The 19,860-nt window shown below is 35.6% G+C and overlaps 1 protein-coding gene across 1 annotated transcript in view; it reads left to right on the top strand.

Moving 5' to 3' along the window:
- The window catches only part of UVRAG (UV radiation resistance associated), a 363,917-nt gene that overhangs the window by 173,085 nt on the left and 170,972 nt on the right, over positions 1-19,860 (top strand). The window contains 1 exon segment of the mRNA XM_060018254.1: positions 11,744-11,849. Within this exon segment, the coding sequence (XP_059874237.1) occupies positions 11,744-11,849 (106 nt within the window).

Below are 19,860 nucleotides of genomic sequence, written 5' to 3'. Positions count from 1 at the left end.
CTGAATCGCTATGTTCATTTATAAAAATCACTCTGTAAGAGGAATTTCGACAATCAGAAATTTGTACTCTAATATTAATGTGATTTGCAAACTTTAAAAAAACTTTCTCAAGGCAGTTTTCCAGGAATTTTTCTATGCTTGATACACTTATAAGAAAACATGAGTAAATTTATCGGTCAACAAGTATTTCATAGAATCTGAGGAAAACAGAATCAGAAGAAATCTTAAAATAGTCATCTGTTGTTTATCATCTACTGTGCTTTCAAGGTCTAAGAGGAAGGGTGAGATAGGCCCCTCCCTACTCCTGAGGGATGGAAGGGAAGCTGTGTGTGTACTGAAGTCTGTACCAGAACTGTGGGGAAGCTCAGGAGCACAAACACTAAGATATAGCTCTAGGTTTTCAAGGAGTATGGAATCTAGTGCTGGAGAGAGGCAGTGAACAGATGATCAGAGCATGACGTGAACTCTAGACAGAGCCATCCTCCCAGGGTTATTGAGGAGGACCACACAACTCAGATAAGGGGTAGCCTTATCAAGTATTATCTATTTCTGGACTTCTACCTGAATTCTTCCTCTTCCAAAAAGGAATTTCTGGGTCGTTTTGTACTGGGAAGTACCCTAGTCTTTTCACACTGCAGCCCAAATAGTCTTAAATTTAAAACATATATTCGGTCAGGTCTCCCACTTTAAACTTTATCCCATTACCTTGGGAATAAAACTCCTTAGCCTGATACTAAGTCTTCATAATCTGACCTCTGTCTACCTTTACGCTCTCATCTCTTGCCATCCTCTCGCATATGAGAGGATGCTCCAGCCTTGCTAAAGGCTTGCAGTTCTTGAAAATGTTGTGCAGTCTTTTTTCTCTGTTTTTGTATTTGCTTCTCCTTTTGTCTGAAATATCTTTCTTCTTTTTTACCTAGTTAATTCTACTCTTACTTTTAATATCAGCTTAGTTTTTACTTCTTCCTAGAAGACTTTACTTCTACTTGTTACTACCCCTAAAATAGAAGTCCCTCCTTTAGCTCAGCTATTTACCTCCTTTAGCTCAGCTATTACCCTATATGTACCTCTATCATAGTATTACACTATTATAATTTTTTACACACCTGTTTCTCCACAACGTTTGTGCATTTATGAATATAAGATGTACATCTCTGATCTCTGTATTTCCATTACCTAACACAGGGCATGGGCTCACTGTGTTAAGGCATTTAGGCACTTAAGTGTTTGTTGCATGAATATGTAAATAAATTGTCTGTTTCTGGAGAGATAGACTGTCTCCAATGACTTTTCTCTCAACACCAGGCTCAGTATTAGCAACATGGAAAGCGCACAGTGTGAAGATAGGATGAATGAATAAATTAAAATGTGTGTGGATTATTATCAGATAAAGGATTAGACTAAAGATTTATAAAGTGCAGATATTATCTTGACTAATGTGATAATGTGCTCTGTAAATGAAATAATGAAGAGATGATATTTGAGCTGGCCTTGAAAGCAAGGTAGTCAAGATTTGGATTGGAAGAGAGTATTAGTTTTCTATCGATGGATAATAAATTACCATAAATTTAGTGGCTTAAGACAATACTCATGTATTATTTTGTGGTTTCTTTAGGTCAGAAGTTTGGAGCACTGTGGTGATTCATGACTATTGTGGTGTCTAGATTTATTTGACTAGAATTCTAAAAAAATATATTGAAAATTGTATTTAGTGTGGAAAAAATTATAGGTCATAGCCTTTTCAGTCACCAGAAAAATCCTTTTCTCATTGATGGAAGGTATTATAAACATGACTAGAAGTACATATATTTTAACTACCTTTATTTAATTTATTTTTTAAAGTAATTTAATATATTATTTATTTATTTATTTTTGCTTAGGTTGCGTCTTCGTTGCTGTGCGCAGATTTTCTCTAGCTGCAGTGAGCGAGGGCTACTCTTCCTTGCAGTGCACGGGCTTCTCATTGTGGTGGCTTCTCTTGTTGCGGAGCACGGGCTTCAGTAGTTGTGGCACGTGGGCTCAGTAGTTGTGGCTTGTGGGCTGTAGAGCGCAGGCTCAGTAGTTGTGGCACACGAGCTTAGTTACTCCGTGGCATGTGGGATCTTCCCGGACCAGGGCTCAAACTCGTGTTCTCTGCATTGGCAGGCGGATTCTTAACCACTGCGCCACCAGGAAAGTCCTGTTAACTACCGTTAGATGTATTACCTAATGAAAGGCATTGTATAGATAATCTAACACTAGCTATTAACACTAGCTATTATTTAGAGCCTAGAGTAAAACATTTCATGTCTATCAGAGATGAAGAAAGGTAAAGTGGTTAGGCCTAGCTATATTATACAACACTAGTCTTTTAAATTATAAGTTTGTAGATTGTGATATTTCTATAGTTGTCTCTAAGGGAATTTAATTGCAGACATGTATTAGAGACTTTGCAATGTAAAGAGAACTTGTTTACTATCTCTCTTAGCCTGTGAGAAGAGAAACCTTGAGTACTGGACTGTGTTGCTGATAGGACAAAGTCTTTAGTTTTTATATTCTGTTTCCCAGTCTAGAAAGATTGTTGACATGTTGCAACAGGCATAGTGATGTAGGTGATATCAGACTATGGACACAGCTCTATAAGGCAGGCGTTCTGGAGACTGGGCAGATAAGCTACAATTAGTACTGACCAAATGATGAACAGGGTTACTTGTGGTACTGAGTAGAGATTGGAATTGAGAAGAGCAAGAGTTGAAGCTTAGAAACCAGTTAGGAGGCTACTGGTTAGATAGAAGATGATGGTGGCAGTAGTTATAGAGAGAGGTGAAAAGATTTGAAACAGTTTTAATCAAGTCCTTGTTGCTGAATCTGTAGATACTGTCTAGGCCTCAGGTTACTTGATTTTATGACAGTGATTATTACTTCCTTGAGACATTCTGTTCCTTTGACTGCTGTAACACCACCTCTCCCAGCTGTCCTTCTACTTCTCTGGAATTCTGGGTCAGAATTTTTTGCAGCTTTTATTTCTTTATTTCTAATCCGTTAAAAATTGATTTTCCTCGGAATTCTGTTCTAGGCTCTGTTCTCTCTCATTCTCACAGTCTTCCAGAATGATGTCATTACTTTCATAGCATTAATAACCATCTGTGTGCTAATGATTGCCATATTTTTATCTCCGGCCAAGATCTGTCTCCTAAGCTCCAGATCCTTGTATTCAACCCATACTCAACACCTCCTCTCGGATGTTGCACAGGCGCCTCAAACTGAAAGCAGAACTTTCTTCTCAAACTGCTCATCCCTGTTCACCCTTTCAATAAATGACATCACCATTTTCCTGGTTCCCCAAGCCATACACCAGTGATCATTTTTTTCTTTTGCAGTACAATTCATACAACATAAAATTAAGAGAATGTAAATGTATAGTCTGATGAGTTTTGACAGATATACACACCCACATTGTCATCATTCCATGAAGATATGGAATATTTTTCACTCTCCAGAAAGTTCCCTCATACCGCTTTGCCAGTCATTCTTATACCCTTGTCCCCACCCCTGGCTGAGTCAAGCACTTTTCTTATTGCCTCCTTATTTATTAGCTTTTCCTGTTCTTCAGCTTCTTATAAATGGAACCATACGGTATACTCTTTTGTTCAGCATACTTCTGAAATTTATCCATATTGTAGTATAGATCAGTAGTTTGTTCCTTTTTATTGTTGTGAGTGGTTTTTCTATGAATATACCACAATTTGCTTATGCATTATCTTGTTGATGGACATTTGAGTTGTTTACCCTGTGCTATAGAGTAGGTCCTTGTTGTTTTTTTTGTATATAGAGTGTGTATCTGTTAATCCCAAATTCCAAATTTATCCCCTCCCCTTTCATAACCGTAAGTGTGTTTTCTATGTCTTCAAGTCTGTTTCTGTAAATAAGTTCATTTGTATCTTTTTTTTAGATTCCACATATAAGTGGTATCATATGATATTTGTCTTTCTCTGTCTGATTTACTTCACTTAGTATGATAATCTCTAGGTCCATAGCATTATTCATTCTTTTTTATGGCTGAGAAATTTTCCATTGTATTTATTGTATTTACGTACCACATCTTCTTAATTAAATTAATTAATTAATTAATTTTGGTTTGCATTGGGTCTTTGTTGCTGCACACGGGCTTTCTCTAGTTGCGGTGCGCGGGGGCTACTCTTCATTGCAGTGCGCTGGCTTCTCACTGCAGTGGTTTCTCTTGTTGCGCAGCCCAGGCTTTAGGCGCGTGGGCTTCAGTAGTTGTGGCTCGCGGGCTTAGTTGCTCTGTGGCATGTGGGATCTTCCCAGGCCAGTGATTGAATCCGTGTCCCCTGCATTGGCAGGCGGATTCTCAACCACGCGCCACCAGGGAAGTCCCAACACATCTTAATCCATTCATCTGTCCTAGGTTGCTTTTATGTCTTGGCTATTGTAAGTAGTGCTTCTAAGAATACTGGGGTGCACGTATCTTTTCAAATTTGAATTTTCTCTGGGTATATGCCCAGGAGTGGGATTAGTGGAGCATATGGCAACTCTATTTTTAGTTTTTTAAGGAACCTCCATACCGTTCTCCATAGTGGCTGCACCAATTTACATTCCCACCAACAGTGTAGGAGGGTTACCTTTTCTCCACAGCATCTCCAGGAGTTGTTTACACTTTTTGACTGTTATAAATAAAGTTGCTAAGAATATCTTTCCAAAAGACTTTTCTGAGGGGTTGGAGGTGGGCTATTTGGATGAAGGTAGTCAAAAGGTACAAACTTTCAGTTCGAAAGATAGATAAATACTAGGGATGTGATGTACAACGTGATTAATATAATGAACACCGCTGTATTATTATATATGGAAGTTGTTAAGAGTAAATCCTAAGAGTTCTCATCGCAAGAAAAAAAATTTTTTTGTTATTCTTTTATTTTGTATCTATATGAGATGATGGATGTTCACCAAACAGTGCTGTATGCCAATTATATTTCAATAAAACTGGAAGAAAAAAAAGTCTCTTGTGGTCACATGCTTTCATTTCTCTTATACCTAAGAGTGGAGCTTCCTGCTCATATGATAGGTGTATATTTAATTTATTAGAAATTACCAGTTTCCAGAGTAGTTATACAATTTTAGAATCCCACCAACAGTGTTTGAAAGTTCCAATTGCTCTACTCCTTGACATCACTTGGTATTGTTTTGTAAATTCTAGCCATTATAGTAGGTTTGTACTGGTGTATCATTTTGATTTTAATTTTTAATTCCTTGATGACTAATGATATTGAGCAGCATTTTATGTGCTTATTAGCCATTCTTGTATCTTCTTTTGTGAAGTGTTTGTTCAAATATTTTGCCCTTTTTTATTTATTGGGTTGTTTGGTTTTTATTGTTAAGTTGTAGGAATTCTTTGTACACATTAGAAATACAAGTCCTTTGTCAGATATATATATATATTTTGTCTCACTCTCTGACTAGATTTTTCATTTTCTCAATAATGTCTTTTGATGAGAGTTTTAAATTTTGATAAAGTATGCTATATCAGGGTTTTATTTTATGGATAGTACTTTTTGTGTCCTATTTAGGAAATCTTTACCTAACCCAAGGTCATGAATATACTTTCCTACATGTTATTTTAGAGGCTTAATAGTTTTAGCTTTTACATTTAAGTCTTTGATCATTTCAAATTGATTTTTATGTATGATGTGAGGTAGAGTTTAAGGTTCATTTTTTTCCCATATTGATATCCAGTTTATTTTAGTGTCGTTTGTTGACAAAGCTTTTCTTTCCCTAATCAAAATATAAATTGATTGAATAGGCTATGTCTATATCCTGATTTCTGTTTCATCAATCTATTTGTTTAGCCTTATGCAACTACTACTGCTTTACAAACTAGCTTTATGATAAGTCATAAAATCTGGTAGTGTAATTCTCCCAGCTTTGTTCTTTAACATTTTCTTGGCTATTCTAGGACTTTTCTATTTCCATATCAATTTTCAAGTCAGCTTGTCAATTAAAAAAAAAAGACTGCTAGGCTTTTGATTGGGATTAATTGACTCTAGATAAATTTAGGGGGAGACTTGACTTCTTAACCTCCAATCCATGAAATAGTACATGACTCCATTTGTTTAGGTTTTTTAAAAATTTCTCTCAGCAGTGTTTTCTAGTTTCCAGTGTACAGGTCTTTCTTTCACATCTAGTTATTTGATGATACTATATAAAAATACCAATTGATTTTTGTGAATTAACCTGGAATCTTGCAATGTTGCTAAGTTTATTATTAGTTTGATTATAGATTAAAACATTTTTTTCTATGTACACAGTCATATAGCATCTGTGAGTAGACATTTTTGCTTCTTCCTTTCCTGTATTTATGACTTTTTTAAATTGCCTTATTACAATGGCTTGGATCTTGAGTACAGTGTTGAATAGAGTAATGAAAGTAGACATCTTTTCTTATTCCTGATCTTAAGTATTACCTGCAGAGTTTTAGTATAAACCCTTTATCAGATTGAGGAACCTCTCCTTTTTCCTTAGCTTGTTGAGAGATTTTTGTTTTAAATCCTTAACAGGTATTGAATTTTATCAAATGCTTTTTTGGGGCATCTTTTGAGATAATATGTTTTTTCTCTTTCATTCTGTCACAATTGATTTTCAAATGTTAAATCAGCCTTGTACTCCTCAGGTAAATCCACTTCATCAAGATGTGCTATCTTTTTCATATATTGCGAGATTTGATTTGCTAATTTTATTAATGATTTTTGTATTGTCTGTAATTTGCTTTTCTTGTGATGTTTTGTTATCAAGGTTATTCTGGCCTCTTAAAACAAATTGAAAAGTGTTCCTTCTTCTTTGAAAGGTTTTGTTAAGACTAGTATTTCACCAGTGAAGCAATCTGAATGTAGTTTTCTGTGTGAGAAGGTTTTTAATTATAAATTTAGCTTCTCTAACTGATAACAACTATTCAGATTTTCTATTTCATTTGTTTGGTTTGGAAACTTGTGGTTTTTAAGCAATTTAACTATTCCATCTAAGTTGTTAAATTTATTGACATATTGTTCATAATTTCCCTTAATTGCCTTTAAATGTCCATAGGATCTGTGGTGATGTCTTCTCTTGCGTTCTTGATGTTGGTAATTTTCAGGCATCATTTTTTATATCTCCTCTCTAACTTTTCACATCTACATCATCCTTTCTGTTCCTGTTTTAATTTAAGACAATGCCTAAACTTTTGCTAGGACTGTTAAAATAACCTTATACTAGCCTTCCTGTTTACAGTCTTGTTTCTCTGTATCCCAGTCACCTAATTATAGGAAGAAAGTGCATATGTCATTAAATCTTTCTTGGCTTAAAACTTTTTAATGGTTTCCTAATACCTTCAGAATAAAAATCTAAGCTCCTTCATATGGAATACAAACTCATTAATGATAAGGTATCTGTTTCTCTCAATAGAATCCTATTTTTTCCTATATATTCTTTTCCCTTTTAATCTCTCCCTGCCAGCCATAGGGAGCTATACTTCACTGACTTCTAGGTGCTCTAATTTGTCATTCATCATCTTAAAATTGAATGCAGCATTCAGATGTGATATGATCAATACTAAGTAGGCAAAAATTGTTTCCTCACTTCTCCTTTACTGAGATTATTATTAATATCTGATAGGTATGGTCTCAATATTCATTTGACATAACACTTTTTGTTCAGTGTATCTTTACATTCACAGCAATATCTAGCTGCAAAGCATTATTTTAAACCCACTTTCACTTTTACTGTTATCTCAAAACATATTGATCCAATATGCATGAATTTGCTATAACCAGAATACCTATCAGATAGCTAGTTGATCCTCCCCACACCAGTGATGATGAGTTTTATTTCAGCTTGAGGGTGTTAGTGTTGGTTTTGACTAATCACCCAGATGACTGGATGATTTATGTTTCTTTATAGTACCATTTCATAGTTTGCAAAATCAAGAAACATTCCTCTGAAACTGGCTAGCTGGTTTGGAGGTAAGGCAGTTGTTTCTTTTCTTGTCAGTCCTTCACCTCTTCACCCCCAGGGGAATTAGGATGTCCCATGTTATGTTTAAAAGCCTAAACACTTCAAACTTTTATTCTCCTGTTGAGCTTGAAAGGGGGACGTTATTAGCTCTGTCTTGATGTAGCAGGGGCTCTGAAAGTCTATTTGGATAACACTGAAGATTGGAGGAAATGTGACTCTGTCTGTGTGTTTTAAGCCCCTAAGGTAAGATCAGAAAGCGTCTGGGGCAGTGAGAGCCAAATAGTTGAAGTCATACATTAATAATTATGGTCATGAATCATTTTTATTTTTAGAGTCTTTACCATTTGACAAGGTTGTTTGCATAGTACTCTAGTGAGTTTTAGGCAGCATTTTCCCGCCTTTCAAAGTAACAGGCTATTTTGTTGATTTCTACTTTGGGTTGGTAATGCCTATCAAATTAGAATTCTGATAACATTTTTAGTAGAAATTGCTTGTTTCTTGCCAGAGTGAACTGTCTTTAATTTATGTGATTTTTGTTTCGAATATATTTTGAAATTATAGAAAACTAGTACATTAGTCTTTTAGTCTTTTACTGATATCAGTAAAAATAATCAAAATCTTGGGACTGTACTTTTATATGCAGGCATTAGTCGACCTTCAGTCAGCAGTATATTTTGAGTGCTTTTGTGCCACATTCTCTGCTAAGTACTGGGAATGTAAATGAAAAAAATGAGTGTTTTTTTTTCTTTTTTCCCGGAAATCTAGTAAAGAAATAGACAAGGAAATAGGCAGTTGCTGTAAAATGTGGTTCTATAATCTTTGTTAGTGTTGTATACATGATGCTGTGGATCTCCATAGGAAGAAGTGCCTCTACCTGTCTGGAACAGTCGGGAAGGCCTTTGAAGAAGAAGGTATGCTTCAGCTGCCTGTTAGTGGGTTTGGGAGTATACTTATCTGTTAAGAGAGAGTGAAGCTTGTAGTCAGATAGAACAGCTCGCTGAAAGGTACAGAAGGAAGAAATGGCATGACGTGTTTGGGGAGAGTTGTTAGTAGTTCAGCATTGCTGGAATTGCGCGTGCAAAGTAAGCGTATCAGAAACGAGGTGGGGACCACATCACAAAGGTCCTCTCCTTGCTTTTAAATTTCTTTAGCATCACCTTTGTAGGTGAGTATTGCCATCAAGAGAGTGTGTACGAATTCACACCCGGAGCAGGAGGCAGTAGGATGGAGGATAATCTCCTCTGTTGGATTCCTTTGGAGTCCTGAGGAAGTTGCAGAAGAACTGCTCTCACGAGTAATCTCATAAGATTTGCTCCTTTTCAGATGACCTAAGAAATCCTCAGTAACTATCAGGCAACTTCTGAAAGTGCAGAATATGTCATGAATGTTTTTAGTGCAAGGTGTCGTAGTAATAATGTTGGCAGAGGTGTTGATGCCATCAACTCCCTGATAAAATTAACGTCCTCATATATAGGATAACTTTCAGTTTAGGACAGTTGGCCAGTTTTAAAAGTCGGAAGTAAAATTTACATACCGTGAAATACTTAGATTTCAAGTTTAAGTTCTGTGTATCCTCCTGTGCGCCTCACCCCAATCAAGACATGGAACATTTCCATCACCTCAGGTAGTTCCTTAGTTCACCTTGCTCTCTACCAGTCAGTCCTGCCTCACCCAGGCAGCTAGCCACTCTTGGTTTCTGTCACCATACATTGCTTTTACCTGTTCTTGAACTTTGTTTAAATGGAATCATATAGTATGTACTTTTTCGTTCCTGGCTTTTTTCACTCAGCATAATGTTTTTTTGAGATTCATTCATATTGTTGTGTATATCAGTGTTGTGTTCCTTTTTATTGCCGAGTAGAATTTCGCTGTATGAATATACCACAATTTGCTTGTTAATTCTCCTGTTCGATGGACGTTTGGATTGTTTTCTATGAACGTTCTTATACATATCTTCTTGTGGACGTGTTTTTGTATTTCTTGAGTAAATGATAAGGAGTAGAAATACTGGGTCATAGGTTAGATGTATGTATAACTTTACAAGAAACAGTTTTCCAAAGTGATGATACTGTTTTATACTTTTATCACCGATGCATGCAAGTTTCAGTTGCTGCACATCCTTGCTAGCATCAGGTGTTGTCATTTTAGTTTTAGTTATTCTAACAAGTGTGAAATGCTATCTCATTACGATTTTAATTTTCATTACCATGATGACTAAGATTCTGAGCACCTTTTCCTATGCTTATTGGCCTTTCTTATATCTTCTTTTGTGAAGTGTTTCACTCTTTTGCCCATTTTTAATTGGGTTGTCTCTTTGTTACTGGTTTGTATGAGTTCTTTATATACTCCAGGCACAGTACTTTGTTGAATTAATGTTTTACAAATATTTTCTCCCAGTCCATGGACTGCTTTTATATTTTCTTAACAACATCTTTAGATGAAAAAACATTTTTTATTTTGGCAGTGCCTAATTTATCCATTTTTAATTTTAAGGTTAGTGCTTTTTGTGTCTTCTCTAAGAAATCTTTGCCCACCCCAAGGTTGCAAGAGATTCTGTGTTTTCCTCTACAGATTTATGACTCTAGCTTTTATGTTTACTGTGATCTCCTTGAATTAATTTTTTTTCTGCTGTGAGGTAGGGAATGAGATTCATTCCCTACCTCACAGCAACTGTGTTTACCCACTGTTCCAGCACCATTTGTTTAAAAAACTTTCCTTTTTCCATTAATTTGCGTAGGTTCCTTTGTCCAAAATCAGTTGGCCATATATGTGTAGGTCTGTTTCTATACTCTTTATTCTGTTCCATTGATCTGTTTTTTGATCCTTATGCCAGTACCAGATTGTTTTGATTACGTAGCTTTATAAAAAAGGAAGTCTTGAAATCTGGCAGATTTAAAGATTGGTTTATCTCTTCTAGATTCTTTGTTTTTCTATGTAATTTATAGTATCAACTTCTTAATTTCTACAAAAAGAAGCACACATACACACAAAAACAAAGCCTGTTGGGATTGGGATTGTGACTGTGAAATTATTGACCCATATATAGAAATATAACTGAGTGTTTGTTGACCTTGTATCCTGTGACATTATTAGTTCTAGTAGTTGTTTTGTGGATTCCTAATGATTTTCTACATGAAAATCATGTTACCTGTGAATAAAGACAATTTGACCATTTTTAGTATGTACATGTATACAAAATATATAAGCTATACTTGAAGACAAAGAGACAAAGAAAAACACAAACCCATAATTAAAGCAAAAAAGAAAACTAGTTAATTTTTTCAATGCTCCTTGTTTCAAAGGGGCTGCTGCTTTAATTCAGTCTTCTTAACTTGGGATTATTGTTAATTTTTTTTTCTTTGTGGATACCCAACAAGTAATAGCCTTCATAGCAGTGGGTTTTTTTGGTGACTTTAGTAATGTAGCTAATTTCTCTGGGCCTCAGTTTCCCATCTGTAAAATGATAGGGTTCAATCAGATTATTTTCTAAGGTCTCTTTCAGATTCCTGTGAGTTCTTCATTTTAGCTCTCAATACATCACAGACAGTCAGATGGGTATAGAAAGGGTGTTTTAGAACATATCGTGACTCTTGTTATTTCCTTGTTGTAAATATGCTAGAGAATTGTGAAATCATCAGTTGAGTTCATTATTAATTCTCTTTATCCTGGAAACTTTGTCCTCGTTTTGTTCCATTTATGCCTGTGGCTCTGTGTTGAGTTTATAGTTAACTCACTTAAATTTTTCTACAACTTTTATTTCTAGGCTTCATAGAGCCCAGTGTGCAATTAAACAGACTCAGGTAACTGTTCAGAAAATTGGAAAGGAAATTGAAGAAAAACTAAGACTCACATCTACAAGCAATGAGCTGGTAGGTTTTTATATATTAACCTATTTAAATTCGTTGATTTCTAAATGTGATCACCGTATTCTTCTTGTATTTATTTCCCTCTTTTTTCCCCAAAAAAACTTCAGGTAGTTTTTTCCTTCTTTTTATTTTTTCCTCTTAATGTTTCACTGAGACTTCTGTTGGCATTTAAATGTTATAAATAAACTTTCCCATCTGCTAATAGTGTAACATACAAAGTGCCTGCCTTTTTATGCTAGTTGAAACTTTAGATTGCATACAATTACTTAGAAGATAATCAAAATCTATTTTATTAATATCTTATAAATGTGAACTCTAGACATAAACTGTATAGTGAATGAAAAATAGCTGCCAGAAGAAAAAAAATAATAAACTGTAGATACTGATCTGCTTTTAAAAGATGAATTTAAAATTATTTGGATTGAATTTAATAGGTTAGTTTATGGACAGTGTTCTCTTTGGGGAAAGATTCTTTTAATGAGGTATTTCCAAAGAAATAGAAATTCCAATCCAAATGGACAGATTTAAGATATTAGTATAATTTTGGGGTTGCTTTATACTCTTCCTAGTGGGGAAAAATATATTAATTTTGGAACGAAGATTCTGTCTTTTTAAGCAGAATAGTGGGTATAACTAATAAATAGAACTTTTCTCAAAATGAAGTCACAGTGCTAATGATAGCTTTTGATGAAATTTGTGCTATAGATAATGATACTTAAAACTTAAATCCTCAAATTAAGTCCGAAGTGAAAAATTTTAAGTATTTGTTTGCACAAACTCGATACCATAGATAGGCAGTATCTTCTAGCTGTCGTTCACAGCACTGTCAACTTGGCAGAAGGTCTTTATGTCTCCAAACAAAAGTTCCATTATCTGTAAGATTTGTCTGAGATAATAATTCAGTGGATGAACTATAGAAAGCAACATTGCAATTAACCTATACAGATTCTCTCTCGTAGAATTTGAAATTAATGGATGATAAAGTATTTAATCTATATAAAACTGCTGACTTTGACCTATAAATGGCAGTGTCATATAGTTCAGTCTAATATGTAAAATGGCTAGTGCTGTACCTGGCACGTAGCAGGCATACAAAATATGGTAGCTGCAATAACTGTGGTAGTGACACTTTTTATTCATATGACTTTTCACACCTATGGAAAATCTTCCACTTTGGAGAAGCTGTTAAACCACCTCCTTTTGTAACTTAGGTCCAGTAAAGGACCAAACTCCAGGCTACAGATATATTGGAGGAGGAGAAAAAATAGCTAATTTTAATCCTTTCTGTAGTGTACAAAAATACCAGATTTTTAGAGCCTTTGGGGAGAAACTGCTAGGTTTTTTCTTATTTTCCTCTCTCAAGGCAAGACTGGGAAATTACTTATTTCATTAAGTGACAGCATATGTTTTGTCTCAGTATGGAAAAATGTATGTTTAATCCTATTTTTCTAAAATATAAGTGGTGACACACAGAGCAAGGTGATAGAATGTATGAGTTTAAAGAGGTCAAGTTCAGAGGTTCACTGTGTGTTTTTATGCGGCCTAGTCAACATATAAGAAAATCACTGTATTTTTGAACTGAAAGTGAACCTAGAAATCTAGTTCCCTTATAACCTCACTTAAAACCACACTCCCCTCGGTACCTTCTGTCCCCTTCCCTGTTTTGTTTTTCTCCATAGTATTTATTACCCTTTAACATGCTATACACTTCACATATGAATTTTATTTGTCTGTCTCTCTAAACTCTGTGAGGAGAGGGATTTTTGTCTATTTTTTTTTTCCTCATGGCTGTATTTCCCAGTGTCTAGAAAAGTGTTTAACACACAGTAAGAGCTCATTAAATATTTGATGAATTTAAGGATGAATCTAGTGTAATCTCTTTTTAAAATAACAGGAAAATGAGACCTAAAGAAAGTAAGCAACTTTCCCATGATCATTGACAAATAGAGACAGAAATTTTGGTTTCCTTGTCTCCTTTCAGAGGGTAATACCAGGTACTTGTTTGTTATCTACTGTAAGGTTTACCTGTAGGAAATTAGAAACCCTTACTACTATAGTTTTTTCTTCATTCCCTTTCCAAATTGGCCCAATTATACTTCAACCCAAGCATTTTCAATATGTAAGAATTAATTTTAGTCTAAGTATAAATACAGTCAGAAGGCATATTTGATGTGTAAAGAAATCAGATTACCTTCTAAGATCAAATGTAATTAACTGTTTAGAAGAAATTGGGTTCATACTTGATGACTTTCGAAACTTTGACATCTTCTCGTCAGTGTCCAACATAATTTTCTGGCATTATGTTTTTTAGGAAATTTCTGCTGTTGTCATTTTGAATTTTTGCTTAAGTGTTTTGGATTTTGTCAAATTGCCTTTCCTTGTATCTGTTGAGATAATTTTATGTTTTTCTCTTGTATTATGATAGTGAAGTACATTGATTGATTTTTGAATGTTCATCCAACTTAGGATTGCTAGGGAAAGCCCCTCTTGTTCATGATGAATTATTCTTTTTATGTATATTTCTAGATTCAATGTGCTAAAATTTTGTAAAGGATTTTTGCATCTATATTAAGGTGGAATATTGATCTGAAGTTTTGTTTTCTTGCCACCTCGTTGTTTAGTTTTGTTGGGGTAATGTTGGTCACAACTAGTGAATTGGGAAGTGTTTCCTCTGTTTTCTGGAAGAGTAAGTGTAGAATTGGAATTATTTCTTAAAGGTTGGTAGAATTTACCGGTGAAGCCATCTGGGCCTTTGTGGGCCCAGATGTGGAGTCTTCTTTGTGGGCTTTGAGTTAGGAATTCAATTCTTTAATAGTTGAGGTGTTACTGAAGTTAGCTGCTTCTTGAGTAGGCTTTGGTTGCTTGTGTCTTTCAGGGATTTGTGCATTTCATTTAAGAGGTCGGTCTTTTTAATTTTAGCTATTGGGTATATAGTGCTTCCTTAGTTTGGTTTTATAATTGTATTTCTATTATGATAATTTTTCATATCTTTATTGGTTATCTTTTAAGAGGTGTAATTTTAAATATTTTTGCCCATTAGGAAAAGAAAAACTCTATTTAGATTTACAGAAAACTTGTAAAGATTGTTCAGAAAGGTTCCATACACCTTTCATCCAGTTTCTTTTAATGTTAACTTCTTGTATAGCCATGTTACATTTGACATGGTACATACAACTTGGTATATCATCAAACCAGGAAATTAACATTGATACATTACTATTAGCTGTGGATTTTATTCAGGTTTCACCAGTGTTTCCACTATGTCATTTTTATTTTACAACAGTTTTAGATTTATAGAATTATTACAAAGATAGTACAGAGAGTTACCCTGTAAACCCCACATCCAGTTTCTCCCATTATTAACATCTTACCTTAGTATGGTACATTTGTCGTAATTATTGAACCTGTATTGATAAGTCATCATTAACTAAAGTCCATGCTTTATTCAGATTTCCTTAATTTTTATCTAATGTCCCTTTTCTGTTCCAGGATCTCATCCAGGAAACCATACTGCTTTTAGTAGCTATGCTTCCTTAGACTTTCTTGGTTGTGAAAATTCCTCAGACTTTGATTTTTTTGATGACTTTGACAGTTTTAAGGATTACTGGGTCAGCTGTTTTATATAATATCCCTTGATTGGTGTTTGTCTGATGTTTTGTTGTGATTAGACTGGATTCTAATATCTTTTTTTCTTCCAGTATCCAGTCTAGGACACCACACTGGCTTTAGTCATCATGACTTCCTAGGCTTCTCTGATCTTTGACAGTTTTTCATTCTTTCCTATTTTTAAATCACCATGACGAATCACTGTTGATAGTAACCTTGATCACTGGGTTAAGGTGATGTCTCCCAGGTTTATGCACTCTAGAGTTCCCTTTCCCTGCTCAATTTTTTGAAAGCCAGATTCTAAGCCCAGCCTCCACTCCAGAAGAGGGGACTGAAGCTCCACCTCCTGGAAGGGAGACTATCTACACACATTATTTGGGTACTTTGTGAGGAAGATTTGTCCCTTCTTCCCTCCACGCATTTATTTATTCAGTCGTTTAATTATCAGTATGGATTTGTATCTATTTATTTTATACTTTAGGTTACAATCTGATACGATGTTCTTTATTTCCTTGCTTCAACTGTGGCATTGAGAGCTCTCTCAGGATGGGTTCTGTGTCCTTTTGACATGCCCTCATCTCCTTTTTGTTCGTTTGTCTTTTAAAGCAAGTTCTTAATTTCTGGCACTATGTGATCTGGACTCATCAGGTATTTTCCCTGTCTCAGCCCTAGAATCAGCCATTTCTCCTAGGAATCCTGTTCCTTTCATTGAACAATGGAATTTAGAAACAAGATCTGGGCACTAGGTGTGCTTGTTGCTTCTGAGTTGTAAGTGCTTCTAAGCCCTCTCAGTGGACAGAGCTGGTATATACAGGTATCCGTCTCGCTATGTATTAAACTTAACATACATTTATTTATATATTTTTTGCTGCATTGGCTCTTCGTTGCTGTGCGTGGGCTTGCTCTGGTTGCGGCGAGCGAGGGCTACTCTTCGTTGTGGTGCATGGGCTTCTCATTGCGGTGGCTTCTGTTGTTTCGGAGCACCGGCTCTAGGTGCACGGGCTCAGTAGTTGCAGCGTGTGGGCTCAGTAGTTGTGGCTTGCGGGCTCTAGAGTGAAGGCTCAGTAGTTGTGGCACACGGGCTTAGCTGCTCCACGGCATGTGGGATCTTCCCGGACCAGGGCTCGAACCTGTGTCCCCTGCATTGGCAGGCGGATTCTTAACCACTGCGCCACCAGGGAAGTCCCTTCCCTCATTTTTAAATGGGACTTTTGTCTTCTCATACTGTGGTTAAAGACTGTGTGGGCATGCGTGTGTGTGTGTGTGTGTGTGTGTGTGTGTGTGCACGCATTTCTGGATACAAGTCCTTTTTCTGATACGTGTTTTGGCAGTATTTTCTTCCAGTCTGTGTCTTGCCTTTTTGTGTTCTTAGTGATGCTTTCTAAAGAGCAAAAGTTTCAAAGTTTGATGAAATCCAGTGTATTTTTTTAATTTATTTTATGGTTAGGGCTTTTTGTGTTCTTTCTAAGAAATCTGTGCCTAACCCAAAGTCACGTAAGTTTTCTTCTGTGTTTTGTTTTAGAAATTTTATAGTTTTGGGCTTTACATTTAGATCTATGATCCATCTCAAGTTTTTTTATAAGTGAGGTAACAAACTCCCTTATTATTATAGCTTTGCTGTCTTAAAACCAGATGGAGTAAGTTCTCCAGCTTTGTTCTTTTAAAAAATTCCTGTGGGTTTCTAGGTTCTTTGTATTTACAAGTGAATTTGAGAATGAATTTATCAGTTTCTACCAAAAAAAAAAAAGCCTGCTGGAATTTTGATTAGGATTTATAGATCAATTTGTGGAGAATTGCAGTCTTAACTATATCAAGTTCTCCAATCCATGAACATGGCATATGTCTCCCTTTTTTTCTAATAAATTTATTTATTTTTATTTATTTATTTTTGGCCACGTTGGGTCTTTGTTGCTGCACATGGGCTTTCTCTAGCTGTGCAGAGCGGGGGCCTCTCTTCATTGTGGTGCGTGGGCTTCTCCCGTAGGGGAGCATGGACTCTAGGTGTGCGTGCTCAGTAGTTGTGGCATGTGGGCTCAGTAGTTGTGGCATGTGGGCTCAGTAGTTGTGGCTCGCGGGCTTTAGAGCATGGGCTCAGTAGTTGTGGCTCACGGACTTAGCTGCTCCGCAACATGTGGGATCCTCCCGGACCAGGGCTCGAGCCCATGCCCCCTGCATTGGCAGTCAGATTCTTAACCACTGTACGACCAGGGAAGTCCTGGCATATGTCTCTTTTATTTTGATTTTTTTCCTTAATTATCTCAATAATATCTTATAGCTTTCAATGTAGAGGTTCTGGGCATCTTTTATTAGTGTTATTCCTAAGTATTTTATGGGAGGCTTGTTTGCTTTGGGCATTATTGCAAATGGGATTGTTTTTGAAATTTTATTTCTCATTTGTTTCCTGCAAGTATATAAGAATACAATTCATTTTAATTTAGTAATCTTGCATCTTGCAATCTTGTTATATTAACTTTTAAATTCTAGTAGTTATTTTGTAGATTTCTTGGGATTTTCTATATAAACAGTTGTACCTGCAAACTTGGAATGCTCTATGCGCTTTAATTTTTCTGCCTTATTTCAGTAGCTAGGGCATACAGTACAATGTTGAATGAAAGTGATAAACATGGAAATCCTTTACTTGTTCCTGATCATAAGGGGAAATCATTCATCCTTTCTCCATTAAATACAATGTTAGCAATGCCTTTTATTGGCTTTAGGAAGTTGCCTCTTACTCCTAGTTTCTGAATTTTATCGTGAATGGATGTTGAATTTTGTCAAATGCTTTTTCTGCATTTATTGAAATAAATGATCATGGCATTTTCTTCTTGATTCTGTTACTACGGTGAACTACATTGATTTAATTTCAAGTGTTTAACATTGCGTTTATGGAATAAACTAATGGCTACAATATAGAGTACAATCTTTTTTATACTTTGCTAGTTATGATCTGGTAATAATTTAAGAGTTTTTGTGCCTATATTTATTAGGGGTATTGGGAAGCAGTGTTTTAAATTACTTTGTTAGATTGGTATTAGGATTATGGTAGACTGGTAAAATTAGTTGGGCAGTGTTCCTTTTGCCTACTCCACCTTGACTAGAAGCGGAAGCCTCTTGGCTTTTTAACATTTTCAAATAGTCTGCTGAGATTTCATGTCTTTTTATTCATTATGAGAATATTTAACTTTTTTTCACTTAGCGTATTTGTAATAGTGACTTTCTTTGATAATTTTAACATCTGGGTCATCTCAGAGTTGGCATATGTTGATTGTCTTTTCCCTAGAGAGTGAATCACATTTTCCTGGTTCTTCATATATTGGGTAATATTGCAGAGTACCCTGGACATTGTGAGTGTAATTTTGTGGAATCTCTGGAGTTTGTTGCTTTGTTCCAAAGAATATTGATGTTCTAATTCTAGCGGGTAGTTAACTTGGTTAGGCTCAAACTGTCATGCCTGCAATGGACATTGCCTCCGATTTCAGGTCATTACTCTCATCCTTAGGCACAGCTGCTCTCTGTTTGCCTCGTGCAGATATGACTTAGGATTCAGAAACTCAGATTGAATTTAAACAGAATTTGGGGTGCCCCATTCTCTGGCTTCCTCCATTCTGGTGGCCTTGATTGCCTAATCTCTTTTCCCTGGTTGCTCCTGCCAGAAAGATAGTTGTCTGTCTGTTGGTGTTTAACCATAGATGCCCTCAGGGAGAAGTCACAGAAAAGGGGAATTTCACTCCTCCTGTTGGTTGTTTGCGCCAGGTTCTGAGTTTACCCCCAAATCTGCCTGCCATTGATCAATTTTTAGAACCCTCATGTAGTAGCTTTTTGTATCTGATCTAGAGTCTATAGCTGTTATTTATGGAAGGACCAGTTTGATAGGTACTTATTCTCTATATCAAACACAAAACTCTTGTATGTTTTATTATTACATATATTTTTGCTTTATCTCCCTAGCTGGACCTGGGTTCTAGGCCTGATATTGCCACTGAGTCTATGAAATTAATGGATTGGATTAAATATTTTCTAAGGAAAATTTTGCCCTTTCTTAATGGCTGAGCAGGTATAGGTACAATAGAAACAATCTGTAAATGACATTTTAAAGCAAATTTGTTAACTTATAGGACAACTGCCATAGTTCTAAAACTTTTTTTCAGATTGTTAATTATTTCCATTTTTGGTGGGAAAACTAGTATAGATGAATGATGCCCTAAACCACTCAAGACCCCTTTATACTCTAAATATTGTAAAGATCTCAAAGAATTTAGGGTATATCTATTGATAATGCCTAGGTTAATAAAAGACAGATGAACCCTCACATTTACTTCTGCAATCAATCTGTTGTGATATCACAGATCTTATAGACTGAAAAACTCCACTATACAGTTATGAGAAAATGAGAGTGAAAAAGGGAGAT

This window comes from Delphinus delphis, chromosome 8, assembly GCF_949987515.2.
Source record: "Delphinus delphis chromosome 8, mDelDel1.2, whole genome shotgun sequence".
Classification (NCBI taxonomy): domain Eukaryota; kingdom Metazoa; phylum Chordata; class Mammalia; order Artiodactyla; family Delphinidae; genus Delphinus; species Delphinus delphis.
The sequence above is the reverse complement of the archived record's forward strand: the minus strand, read 5'-3'. Positions and strand labels throughout refer to the sequence as shown.